General features: G+C 38.6%; 1 protein-coding gene across 1 annotated transcript in view; it reads right to left on the reverse strand.

Annotated features, from left to right (window-relative positions):
* Positions 1 to 5,876: 5,876 nt before the first annotated feature.
* Positions 5,877 to 12,977, reverse strand: part of brinp1 (bone morphogenetic protein/retinoic acid inducible neural-specific 1) — a 267,761-nt gene continuing 260,660 nt past the window's right edge. Inside the window, exon 8 of the mRNA XM_067258344.1 lies at positions 5,877 to 7,017. Within this exon, the coding sequence (XP_067114445.1) occupies positions 5,877 to 7,017 (1,141 nt within the window). The remainder of the gene's footprint in view (positions 7,018 to 12,977) is intronic.

A 12,977-nucleotide genomic window follows, 5' to 3' on the forward strand; every position in this document is an offset into this window, starting at 1 on the left:
ACTGGGTTGTCAAAACAAAAGTTGGAAGCAAGAGAGATACCACTAATAAGTGTGCCCAAAAAGCCATGGCCAACTGGACTTAATGATTACAGACCCATCACCCTGACCTCTGTGGTAATGAAGTCTTTTGAGCGTCTGGTGCTGGCACACCTCAAATCCATCATGGACCCTTTCCTGGACCCGCTGCAGTTTGCTTACAGAGCTAACAGGTCTGTAGACGATGCAGTAAACATGGCCCTCCACTTCACCCTCCAGCAGCTGGACTCCCCGGGATCCTATGCCAGGATCCTGTTTGTGGATTTCAGGTCTGCTTACAACACCATCATTCCGGCTGCGATGAGTAGGAGGCTGCGATCCATCAGGATCAACACCTGGGTTTGTATTCCTCCGTCATCAGGAATTTCTATTGTGTTGGTTGGTATTCTTATTATTGGGTGTGTTTGCCCATGGTAAGGCCCAACCGATATTCTCTCAATGAGGAGCAAGTCAGTTAGCTGTAATAAGTACACTATTTCCAAAGAAGAAAAGTAACTTTTTAGTGATATACTATGCTAAGCTATGCCCTTTCTTGCATGCTTCTTGAATTGCAAGCAGTGTAAACTGTGACTGTCCTACAAACATAAATATGTTGAAAAATGTGATGGCCATTCTTGTGACGAATGGGCTATGAAGTTAAATTTCCTTTAATTAGTGTGTATTCATGTTTTTCGACATTCAACATTTTTACTGTTTATGAATCACCCTCTGCTGTTTTATGTCAGTTCATTCCACATTTTTGATGGTTGGTTTTAAGATCACTTTCTATATTGCACTCAGTATCTATTCATACAGTAGTAGACAACATAAAGGTTCTTTATGAATCCAAGACCATCTTCCTAGTAGTTGTTCTGGGTACATAGAAACAGTTTTTGCAATCCTACTATATTTTTAGCTGACAAAACAACACTCTGTCAGGAGATTGCATGTAGCCTTCATTGTCATTTCTGCCTTATCTCTGTTTTCTTATAAAAATGCTTTTCTCAATGCCCGTAGCACTCCCGTCTCTTTGTAAATTTTTTTGTTGTTGTTGTTTTTGTTTCGTAGCTGTCTGCAAGATACTGGAATAGCAACAGCCTCGAGGTGTTTACTGTTACATCTTAACTCTACTGTCTGGAGAGCTACCTGCCAGGTTGCCCCTAATTCCTTGTGAGGTGATAGAGTAGGCTAACAAGTGTGTTTATTCGTGTCAGCTGTTTGTTTAGCTGAAAGGAAAACACAAAGCTAACGGTATATACTATATACTATATATACGGTATATCTATATAGCGCTAATGGGCTTTGCATTCATTTGCCTGGAAAGTCATTGTACACGTCCCTGATCCATTTAAGGATGGGGTTTTAATTTCTTTGTCTGTTAGACCCATGCTTTGTTGTTTTTTGTCTGTGTTCTAATCAGCTTTCTCAAGGGTGTTTGTGGGACTTGTGAACTTAGAGAGTTATGTGGCTGTAGGTGTAACATTTTGCAGAGTTTAAAAAAGTGTATGTGCACAGGATGCAAAGTTTAAGGAATATGTGATATAAAGGGTGTAAGCAATGGGAATTTGTGTCCAATTTGAACTCCGCTTTAGCAATGAGATACTTCAGGTGTTGAATTAATTATTTTGTAGCTGATGATGCTAGCATAATACTGTCAAGATCCTGATCTTTTAACCTTTTACTACTCATTGCCATCTGTTGGCACACAAATGTGCCTCCTTATGCAACTTTTATGTAGGCAAGAAGGTAGAAATGTTGACATAAAGCATCTCTAGAAGTTTAGATTTTGCTTTAGACTTTCAATTTAGCGAGGTATGTTCTTCTTTGAGTATTAGCTGTGAGTCTCAGATAGTAAACACAGAAACACTTTATTCTCTTCAAAAGCATCACCGCCCCTAAACAAGTCAATTGCCTATTACAGAGGGTAAAATCCTCCCTATCAATTGCTTCCGCCATCTTAGCCATTATCTCACAAAACATTAAACTCAAACCAGTGTGGTTTATTTAAGCACTGTAATTCTAATAATTACAGCAATGTTCTCTTTTTTCTCTTGTAATTCTCCCACCTCTCTCTCGCATACACACACACGCACATTGCTGGTGCCTAACCATGGTTTGTCAGGCATGGACTGAGTAATGAGGGAGATCTGATACACAAATACTTTCCTCCTTTGCCTCATTAACAAATATAACTACAGCGTTAATCTGCACCTCCTGTAGCTCAGTCTTGTGTTGGCGGCGATCATGGGGCCGGCATTGCTTATTACCTACACAAAGATACGTGCTGAAAGAGAGGTGAAGGAAAGAGCAGATGTGACCTTGCAGTAGACGTTTTCTGTGAGTTAAAGGTTCCATGACATTTCACTTTAGGAGGTTATTTAACATTAATATGAGTTCCCCTAGCCTGCCTTTGGTCCCCCAGTGGCTAGAAATGTTGATAGGTGTAAACCAAGCCCTGGGTATTCTTCGCCGCCTTTGAGAAAATGAAAGCTCAAATGCTCCGATTTGAAAATGTTCCTCTTATGTCGTCATAAGAGGAAAGGTTACCTCCCCTGTCTCTGCTTTGCCCGCCCAGAGAATTTGGGCCGCCAATGAGAAAACGAGCTACCACCGTGCTAGGGCTCTAGAGACATCATGGCTTGCAAACGACCAAAGCATGGCAGTTACCCCGCCTATCTCCTCATAGCATTTAAAGCTACAGACACAGAAATGGCAAGTCCTAAGGAAAACTCATTGTGGGACTGCTCGTAGTGGCTGTAATTCTGCACCAAGGCTGAATTTCAGGAAAGAGACTTCAGATACAGTATTAGGGGACCACTAAGGCCTATATAAAACTATCCAAAAACAGCACGTCATGGGACCTTCAAGTAGTTTATACCTGCCAAAATGTTCAGCATTACATAGACATCTAGTGTGTGTATTTACTGTGGACTGTTTAGCAGATTGTGTTTAGTGTTTAGTTTTCACAGGCGTTCATGTAGATTTCTTAAATTTAAGTACAGTACTGTATATTAATGTTTGTTTTTTAGTATAAAAACCATTCAAGCAGGTATCCATAATCTCATTGCAATTGTTTAAAAATAGTTTTCTAGAGGTGTTAAACTGCATTTAGTCTAGCACCCACAAAACTTGAGCAGAATAACGTAACATATAACCTATTTTAATCTATATTCATGCTAGTGATAACTAGATCGGTACAATGCGATCTGTCTGGTTTGTGTTGACATTTCTAAGAATCTGAATTTGTTAATAATGTATTTCACCTACATGTGCGACATACTGTGACTACAGGACCTGAAAATGATAGAAGAGTGAGTGATTTGTTATACAAGACACTCACAAAATGGTTATCCATATCACAGCACTATATTTTATACATCCAGTAGACTCAGATAAACAAACTCTGACTAAGGAGATAGACTTGTTCCAACCGATGAATAGCTGGTTTAGAGTAAACTCCACTGAGGTAGTAATAGTGTTACACTTTGTAGTTCTAAACAAATAAATGTCCTGCACATACTGATAGTTTTCTTTACACCATGTACTGTTATGTCCCGGTCAAACTGGTACAGACAAACAAAATGCTCTTCTTATTAAATATAGCCTTTTAATGAGAAATAGATTAATATATGAAACATTCATTTGAAATAAGCTGATAGAAGAATTTAAACAGAATAGCAAAAATTACATAGGCAAGGTATTAGGAGCTGTATCTTCAATTAAATGTTTTCATGGGTATATGCAACACTACAGTGATGTTACGCAAATAGATCAAATGTGTGCTTGTGTCATGTATGCAAAGGTACGAAGTAACTCATGTTCTGTACATTATTTTAGACAAGAGCAAAACAGTAAAAAATTGTCATTCCTCTGAGATTGATAACTAAAACAAGAAAATGGTACGACTTGTAGTTAAAGTTAAATTGGGGTTAAATAAGTTACTTATAGTTAAATTCTAATTATGGGTTATCTTTGTACTACAGTAATGGCCTAGTTCACTGTTGTTGTAGGCTGCTACTATAATTTTAATTTTTAATATAGTCATACCAAGAAAACGTTATATATTTATAATGTAGCCTGTAATAGTGCCTAAAAATCATGACTTCAATATCCTGCTAATGGCTTAATTTCCCTCATATGCAAACCATATAACCAGATAAACAGTTAATTGCTCATGCTGAGAATAATTATTTTTCAGTTGTGGTCTCTGAGGCTCTAGTAAATGTAACCCTTTGTCAACCTCATTTTTCTGTTATACTGTTGGGTGGTTTGGTGTGTGTTTGGGAAACAAAATAAACTCAAATATGTTAAAGGGATACATAACAGGCACTTCATAATAATAATAATATAGCAATATTTTATATTGTAGGTAGTGTCCATAGATATTTCCTAGGTTTTCTGTGATAATCTGTGGTCAGACAGCAATTAACTAGGCTTTCAGGAAAGTTTTGCATCTCATGCTAGAACTATAAAACTCTGCCTGTGGGTTGAATCTGAATTTAGAAAAAGTTCATCATTTAGAATCAAATTACACACAAAAAACATGAACCAAAGGAAAAGAACAGATAAAAATAAAAATAAATGTTTTTGAAGCTTTAATAACAATCAGTTATCATGCTGTATGGGTTTACTCAAGTGAAATTAAATCAAATGGATTGACAATTTTATAACAAAATTCAACCAAATATACATTCTCTTGGTTTTCAGTGTTCTAGATTTGAAATGAACAACTTACACATAAATGGAACATATGTATGGAACATATGTATGTAGAAAGGGGCTTTTCACATCTTATGTTAACCTCAAGGAAATGTATGGCTTTCATGTTGTCTGTCACGGATGGGGGTGAATGATCAATGTTTCAAGTGCTCTTGGTGCCCATACAGCTTGACACATCAGCAGTCACAAGGTGTACGTTTTGCAAAGCTGTACGAAATAGCATTAATTGTTCATCTTCAGACCATGATATTGCACTCAGGCACCAGTAGGAACCAACCTTGTGAGAAATATGGGGAGGATTCTAAACATGGGAGGTAGCGCCCAGTGACAGATTTCAGCTTAGACTGGAGTGACTCACTCTAAAATGACACATTCAAATAACAAACAGCAACAAGCATTAAGCGAAAAAAGGTATACATATATATATATATATCTATATATATCTATATAAACAGCTGGCTTCTGTTATTTGACATGACAGCTTGCTGTGAGCCTACTCTTTTCAGATTCTCATACCTTGCATCGCAAAGAGAGGGATGCAGATTTGTCATGGATTCTGATGTAATACAGTGTCTGTGCTGTAGCTAACTTTTTGAGTAATTGCTCACTAAGCTACGTAACCCCTAAAATGTATAAACTTGATCATAAAAGATTTCTTTTACATGTTTGTTGTATTTTGCTTTTTGATGAAACGTATTGGTTTTAAATTAAAGGATGTTATCTGGTCTGCCCTTAAGACTTTATATCTTAAAAAATATTTGACTTGTCAGAAGAATGGCAGTTTCAGATATAACCTTTGTTCCTTCAGAGTAAATCCAAGGCTTCTTTGTCACCAGAAAATTTATTTAATGTTTTCTGTTTTTCTTTATTTTTATGTAATTTTTGGAAATGACAGACATGCTGGGACAATTATGGTTCAGTGATTTCCATGAATCTTCTTCTTTATCCACCTAAAATGCCTTTCATCATTATCTTTTCAGTTTCTATTTAACAATTACACTTACAAAGTTGTTAATATTACATCAAAAGGCAGAACAAAAACGCCCAAATAAAAAAGGGAAAAACCAAATATAGATTAATATCCCTTTTTTGTGGAGCGTCTGTTTTGTTTGCTTATCTTTGTCTTGTCTGTTCATTGAATTTCAGCAAAGTTTGGTAGTGAGGTGATCTGATTGTTTCAGTATCTCTGTGTTGAACATGTCCAAGGCGTGGTTGACCCGGATCATCTCACTGTTGTTGAGCTTGAGCCGGTGCTTCAGCATACAAGAGAACAGGTCCAATTGGGGCTTTCCTGGTGCCACCGGAGGGGCGAGACGGTTAATCCGATCTCTAATGTCCAGCAGGAGCAGCATGACAGAAGAGGAGGAGTAGAACTGAGTCCCTTGGGTGTAAGACTGATTCACCTGCTGAACTGCGCTGCGAAGCAGGTCGGCATTAAAACGCAGGCTGTATCCGAAAACCTGGATGTCAGAGATTTTGATGTAGATCTGACGCTTATTGGGGTCTGAGAGGTCAACAGGACCCTGGCCTGTGTCATTGCGCAGTCCAGTTGGCAGCTTTGCACGGCTACGCAGGTAGATGTGCACCGTCTCAAAGAAAGTCTTCCATCTGTTTCCCAGAAGAAGAGTCCAGTTGAAGCACTGGGAGTTCTGCAGGCGCACCTTCTCCCAGCGTGGGTAGCCATGCTCACCAAAGGGCATACTCCAACCCTCTGAGTGACTCCCACTGAAGGGGTTGACATAAACAAAGAACATTGGATCAATGCTGCTGTTCCGCATTTGGCAGATCTTCATAGAAAGTCCAATTATCATGTGAAGGTAGTCCATCCGATTCTTGTTGCTCTTCAGGGTAAGTGACATGCGCTTACGCCACCGCGGGTCAAAGAAAGTCTCCAGGCGAATTTCGTTGCTGATGAAAGTGGTGTGGATGTAGAGGCGCGAGTCCATCTTCTGGAGCAGGTACTTTAGCTCCAGGTCCTGGAAGTCCAGGTCCGTTTCAAAGCTGATGAACTGCTCGCTACGCTCCGAGTCCACATTCTGTGGCTCGCAGCGCCCACGGTACAGGCGGTAACCCTTGTTGCAGGAGCCGCATTGTGAGATGTTGGCCAGGCTGCACATGGCACAGCTGTTGTTGCCCCCAATTATGCAAGGTATAGGTCGCTGGCATAGGGTGACACCCATGTGGCACACACAAGTCCTCTGACTCTCTAGAAAAGTACCCCAGAAACCATTCTCATTGCAGTAGAGGAAGGATTGAACCCTGTTCAGCCACTGCATCACCGACCTGGAGAATAGAGAAAGGAAGGATAAGTACATTAGAGACAAAGAAAAAATAAAGAGGCCAATCAAGTGTCAGTGCAAGGTGAAGGTAAAACAAAAAGGGAGAAAAGTGAGACAAATGAATTTAATGCACCATTAACAGGGACCATTAGTGTACTCAAACCCAGTTCAACTTTACTGTCAATGTTAGAGTAGGCTTGTTTGTTATGAACCAATAAGTGAGCAGCATAATATATTCTGTAGGAGGGGAAGGAGTCTTTTTATTTCTGTCCACCGGGAGACATAATTTCCTCTGCATATCTTCTCATTCTTTTCACCTTCAGGAATTGCTCCCTATCATCTTGACAGCCCTGAAACTTCCTCTGAATAGAGGATGAATCCTGATGTCTTGGAAAGGATCCGTTCAAGGTTGGACTGACATAATAATAGGAAAAGTATACTTGTCTAGGTGTGCTGCCATTCTGATTTTAAATTGAAAATGTGTTCAAATCTGTGTAGAGATTTAAATGTTTGACATCTTTATGCACATGAACCATGAACTAGACTAGACTACTATCAAAGAAAATATTAAAAGATCATGTTTAAATGTCTTCTAAACACATTGTGATAAGACGTAGTATTAATTTAGTTTATTTTTCACTGAGGTTAAACAGTATCAAAATATAAGACATGGGAGGTATTGTGAGCATTGTAAAATAACAACACACTTGAAGGCATCTGACAGAGATGACCAAAATGAAAGAAAAATGCTTTTTTTCTAAATTTCATGATTAATCAAGCACTGTAGACACAAAACCAACATACTGTTATACTATAGGCAGTTAAGGTTAGTTTACACTTAATGGCAGAACCTTTAGCAATAGTCAAAATTGCCATTAAGGTTCTTTCATAAAGAAAATAATTTAATAAGGCTAAAGTTTGCAGTGGTTACTAGTTCCAATTTCATGAATGTGAACAATTCTATCTAGAATCTTCTAGCTCTTAGAATTTTTTTTTTAAATAACAATCATCTGATATTTATTTCACAGCAAACAATCTGAAACATTATTAGCTTATAGATCTCCAGTTGGCTACATTAAAGGAAAATTATGTAATTGCTAGGTTTTTGGTATTATATCATAATCTTACATCTACCTTTCTTATTTATTCATTGCTGGATGAAAAACTGCTTATAGCATCCCAGAACTGTACTTTAATGTGCCTGAACAGGCTGACCAAAACGACATATCAGATACTTTCTCAATAAACTGTGAGTCGGGAGGTTTATGTGGAGTACATGAGTCCCAACACTTTGCTGGGGCGGGCTGGGACTCAGGAGACTTTGAGTCTGAAAACTACCCCAACAAAAGAATACAAGTCATCCAGGGACAAGTGGACAACTTAAAGAAAAAGTGGTGCCAGCTGACTGGTCCAAACTTGTTGGTGAGAGGCAAGTGGCACACAAGAAAGAGGATTGTTGCTGTGGGGGATGTAGTTTGGCTGGCTGACCAAAACACCTTGAGAGGTCAGTATAAGTTGGATAGGGTCATCCGTGCTGACAAGAAATGTATTGTGAGGAATGTACATGTCAACGTTTCTAAGCTACCCTGTCCCAGACCAGTTTTGTACATTATAGCTATTTTTATACATTATAGCTATTTTATACTTTATATTTAATTTATTCTACATACGTTTAGTATTATTTAGTATTAGTTTATTAAACTTTGCACCTTTTGTATAGTAAGTAAGTAAGTAAGACTTTATTTATACAGCACATTTCATACAAGAATTGTAGCTCAAGGTGCTTTACATAAAATCAATAAAAATAATAATTCAAGTGATAAAAGTAATAATAAAATAGCAAATCTATAAAAACAATAATATAACTAATAAAAGTAGTAAAACCTTTCTGAGATAAAATTACTTAAATGCTTCGGTAAAAAGGTAGGTTTTAAGCTGTCTTTTAAAAATGTTTGCTTCCCTAATATTTATGGGTAATTTGTTCCATAGTTTTGGGGCGTAATTGACAAAGGCCGAATCACCAATCTTCTTATGACTGCTTCTGGTGACCTCTAATAGGCCTGCATTTCATGATTGCAGTGTTCTAGCTGGCGTAGAGTTTATAAGGGAGTTAGCAATGTAGCTAGGTCCTTGTCCGTGTAGAGCTTTGTATTTACATTTAGTCATTTTAGTCATTTAGCAGACGCTCTTGTATGTGAGGAAAAGGACCTTAAAGTCAATTCTGAAAGTAACGGGGAGCCAGTGTAAAGTAGCTAGGACAGGACTAATGTGTTCTCTCCTTTTAGTTTTGGTTAATAATCTAGCTGCAGAATTTTGAATGAGCTGTAGTCTTTCAGTGGTTTTCTTGGGAAGACCAGTGAAAAGTGCGTTACAGTAGTCCAGCCGGCTGGTTATAAAAGCATGAATTAACTTCTCTGCATCATTTTGGTTTATGAATGGTCGTACCTTTGCTATATTCCTCAGGTGAAAGAAAGCTGTTTTGGTCACTTTATTAATGTGAAAGTTGAAATTCAAATCTGAGTCCAGGATTACACCGAGACTCATCACCTCTGGTTTAAGACAGGGGGTTAAGCCTCCTAGATTCTTAGTAAGCATCTCTCTTTTGGATTTGGGGCCACATAGTAGGACTTTGGTTTTGTCTTCATTTAATTTAAGAAAGTTATCATTCATCCATTTGTTTATTGCCAACAGGCAGTTGGTAATGGAATTGATGGCCGTTGCATCGTTGGGTTCAGTGGATATATATAGTTGCACTATATATATAGAGCACTCCACCCAGCTGCTAGTCCAAGCACTCGTCCTCTCCAAGTTGGACTATTGCAACTCTCTGCTCGCTGGTCTCCCAGCATGTGCAACCCGCCCTCTTCAGAGGATTCAGAACGCGGCGGCCCGCCTGGTCTACAATCTACCCAGACGCTCCCATGTTACCCCGCTCCTCATCTCTCTCCACTGGCTACCTATCATGGCCCGTATCAGATTCAAGACCCTGGTATTGACCTTCCGAGCAGTGAACGGGACTGCACCCGTCTACATCAAGTCTCTCCTGCAGCCTTACACCCCCACCCGCCACCTACGGTCTTCTTCAGACAACCGCCTGGTGGTCCCACCGCTCAAGACCGCCCGGTCCCAACACAAGCTCTTCTCCTGTCTGGCCCCCCAGTGGTGGAATCAACTCCCCACCTCCATCAGAGACACTGACTGTCTCTCCACCTTCAAGAAAAGGCTCAAGACACACTTTTTCCGGGAGTACAACGGTACTTAGGAACGGTTCGCTTGACCCGATGTTAGTTTCCTCAAGGATCACAATGACTCTTGCTTAGAGACTTGTTGCTCTTGTGGTTAGTGGTAACTGATTAAAATTTTTGGTTCTCGCTGTGATATATTGTTTTATTACTGTTGCTTGCTTTTTTCCACAGGTACACTTGCACTTATAGCTGTTCATGTTGTTTGGTTGTGACTTGTTTAACTACATGCTCTTATGGTTCTTCCCTTTGGCACTTACTTTGGTTGTTCACAATGTGTGCTTCATGTTTTGGCTACTCGCGATGTTTTTTGGCTATCTTGTTGTTATGATCAGTGACCTATGCACTTTGTAAAGCTCTCTCTTGGAAGTCGCTTTGGATAAAAGCGTCTGCTAAATGAATAAATGTAGTAGTGTGTCATCCGCATAGCTATGTAAATCTATGTTATTTTCTCTATGTCGCCGAGTGGTAACATATGAAGAGAAAAAAGTAATGGACCTAAGCAGCTTCCTTGAGCAACCCCGTAGCAGTTCTAATGTTTCTTGGACCTATGGTCTCCTAAACTAACATAAAACTTCCTTCCTGTGATATATGATTCCAGTCTATTGATTAGGATGTCGTCATCAATTGTATCAAATGCTACACTGCGATCTAACAGGATAAGGATAGAGACTTTATTTGCATCAGAGTTTAGTCTGAGGTCGCTAATTATTTTGGTGAGAGCAGTTTCAGTACTGTGATATTTCCTGAAACCTGACTGCGAGACATCCAGGATGTTATTTTCTTCAAGAAAATAATTTAATTGGACTAAAACTTTCTTTTCCAGTACTTTACTAATAAATGGAAGGTTTGATATTGGTCTGTAATTTGCAAGTAGACTGTTATCCAATTTGGGTTTCTTTAATAGGGGAAGACGCCAGTTCTAAGGGATGTGTTTATAATCTCTACATTTACATTTAGTCATTTAGCAGACGCTCTTATCCAGAGCGACTTACAGTAAGTACAGGGACATTCCCCCCGAGGCAAGTAGGGTGAAGTGCCTTGCCCAAGGACACAACATCATTTGACACGGCCAGGAATCGAACTGGCAACCTTGAGATTACTAGCCTGATTCCCTAACCGCTCAGCCACCTGACTCCACCAATCTGTAGCACCGGACCTGAGACACTATCAAACACTCGCTTAAAGAATGTTGTGGGTATAGGATCAATATCTGAGGTTGTGGAGTTTTGGAAAATTCACTAAGTGTGATACAGGTAAATGTGCTCATGGTTATGTTGCAGAATCTACTGATGTCAGTTTCGACCCCACTATTAATAATACTAGCTCTTTTATTTTATATCTCTAGTTATTTTGTTCTTGAAGAACAAAGCAAGCTCTTCACATTTAACTGCATTTAACTGTTTCAGTATAGTATAGTTAGACTTGTTTAAACTTACACCACTTATTTAACATTTACTCCGATATGTTGAATGTATGCACCTTCCTGCCAAAGTAAATTCCTTGTCTGTGCTAACTTTCATGGCAATTAAAACCCTTTCTGATTCTGATTCAGTACAAAGCAATGAGAAGAAGAGAAAGAAAGACCTGTGCTAATTGTTTCAGTTTGGCTTATTTGGTCCACTTAAAAATGTACATAAGACAGCCCTAGTGCTTAGTACAGATGACGCAATTTCAAGTCCACACTGTAAGGTTATTATGGAGGGTTAGAGAAACAGAGAAAACGGGAGAGAGAAGAGATAGAAAGACAGAAAGAGAAAGTCAGAGAAAGTAAGTGTGTGTGTGAGAGAAAGAGTGGAACACATTGAACCTGGCCGTATTCGATGTGAAACACAAGAATAGACAATACCACATATTGTAAATGAAAAGCTCTCTACCAATATGAAAGGCTCTCTATCAATACAATGTGTAAGGTAACAAGCTGTTATTACAAATATGAGGTCTAATTTAGTGCATCTGACATTATTAATTACACTGTCAAAATCAAATACAATACCGCTAACTGAAAACTGTACATTGTAATTATATAGGCCTAATATAATGACATGACATATCATTTTTATAAATAAGGTTGATTTCAACATAGGACTGCAAATTATGTCTGGGACCTAATTATTTGGCTACATTACATGCTACTTCATACATGTTACAAGAGCTGCCATATCAACAAAACTTATCTTTGTAACACTTTATAATAAGTCAACGCTTTTTGGCATTTACAAAGTGTTAACTAATAGTTAGTTAATCCTTTATAAAACATTTTGAAACATTAACAATACATTATTAAATAGTTAATAAGCTTATTATTAAACACTATGTTGATCATTAATAAACACTTAAAAAGTATGGATTTTATTCATAATGTGTTTGATAACTGCATTATCATACTTTATAGACAGTTTGTTAATATAGTTGAGTCAGGTGGCTGAGCGGTGAGGGAATCGGGCTAGTAATCCGAAGGTTGCCAGTTCGATTCCCGGCCGTGCAAACTGACGTTGTGTCCTTGGGCAAGGCACTTCACCCTACTTGCCTCGGGGGAATGTCCCGGTACTTACTGTAAGTCGCTCTGGATAAGAGCGTCTGCTAAATGACTAAATGTAAATATAGTTGCAAACCAGTAGTTTAAAAGGTGTTAGTGGTACATGAGCTGGTATAGAAAGCATTAGCAAATGGTGAACAAACCATTTACATTACCTTTACCTAGTATGAGTAAATAACTAAC

Source organism: Osmerus mordax, chromosome 20 (assembly GCF_038355195.1).
Source record: "Osmerus mordax isolate fOsmMor3 chromosome 20, fOsmMor3.pri, whole genome shotgun sequence".
NCBI lineage: Eukaryota > Metazoa > Chordata > Actinopteri > Osmeriformes > Osmeridae > Osmerus > Osmerus mordax.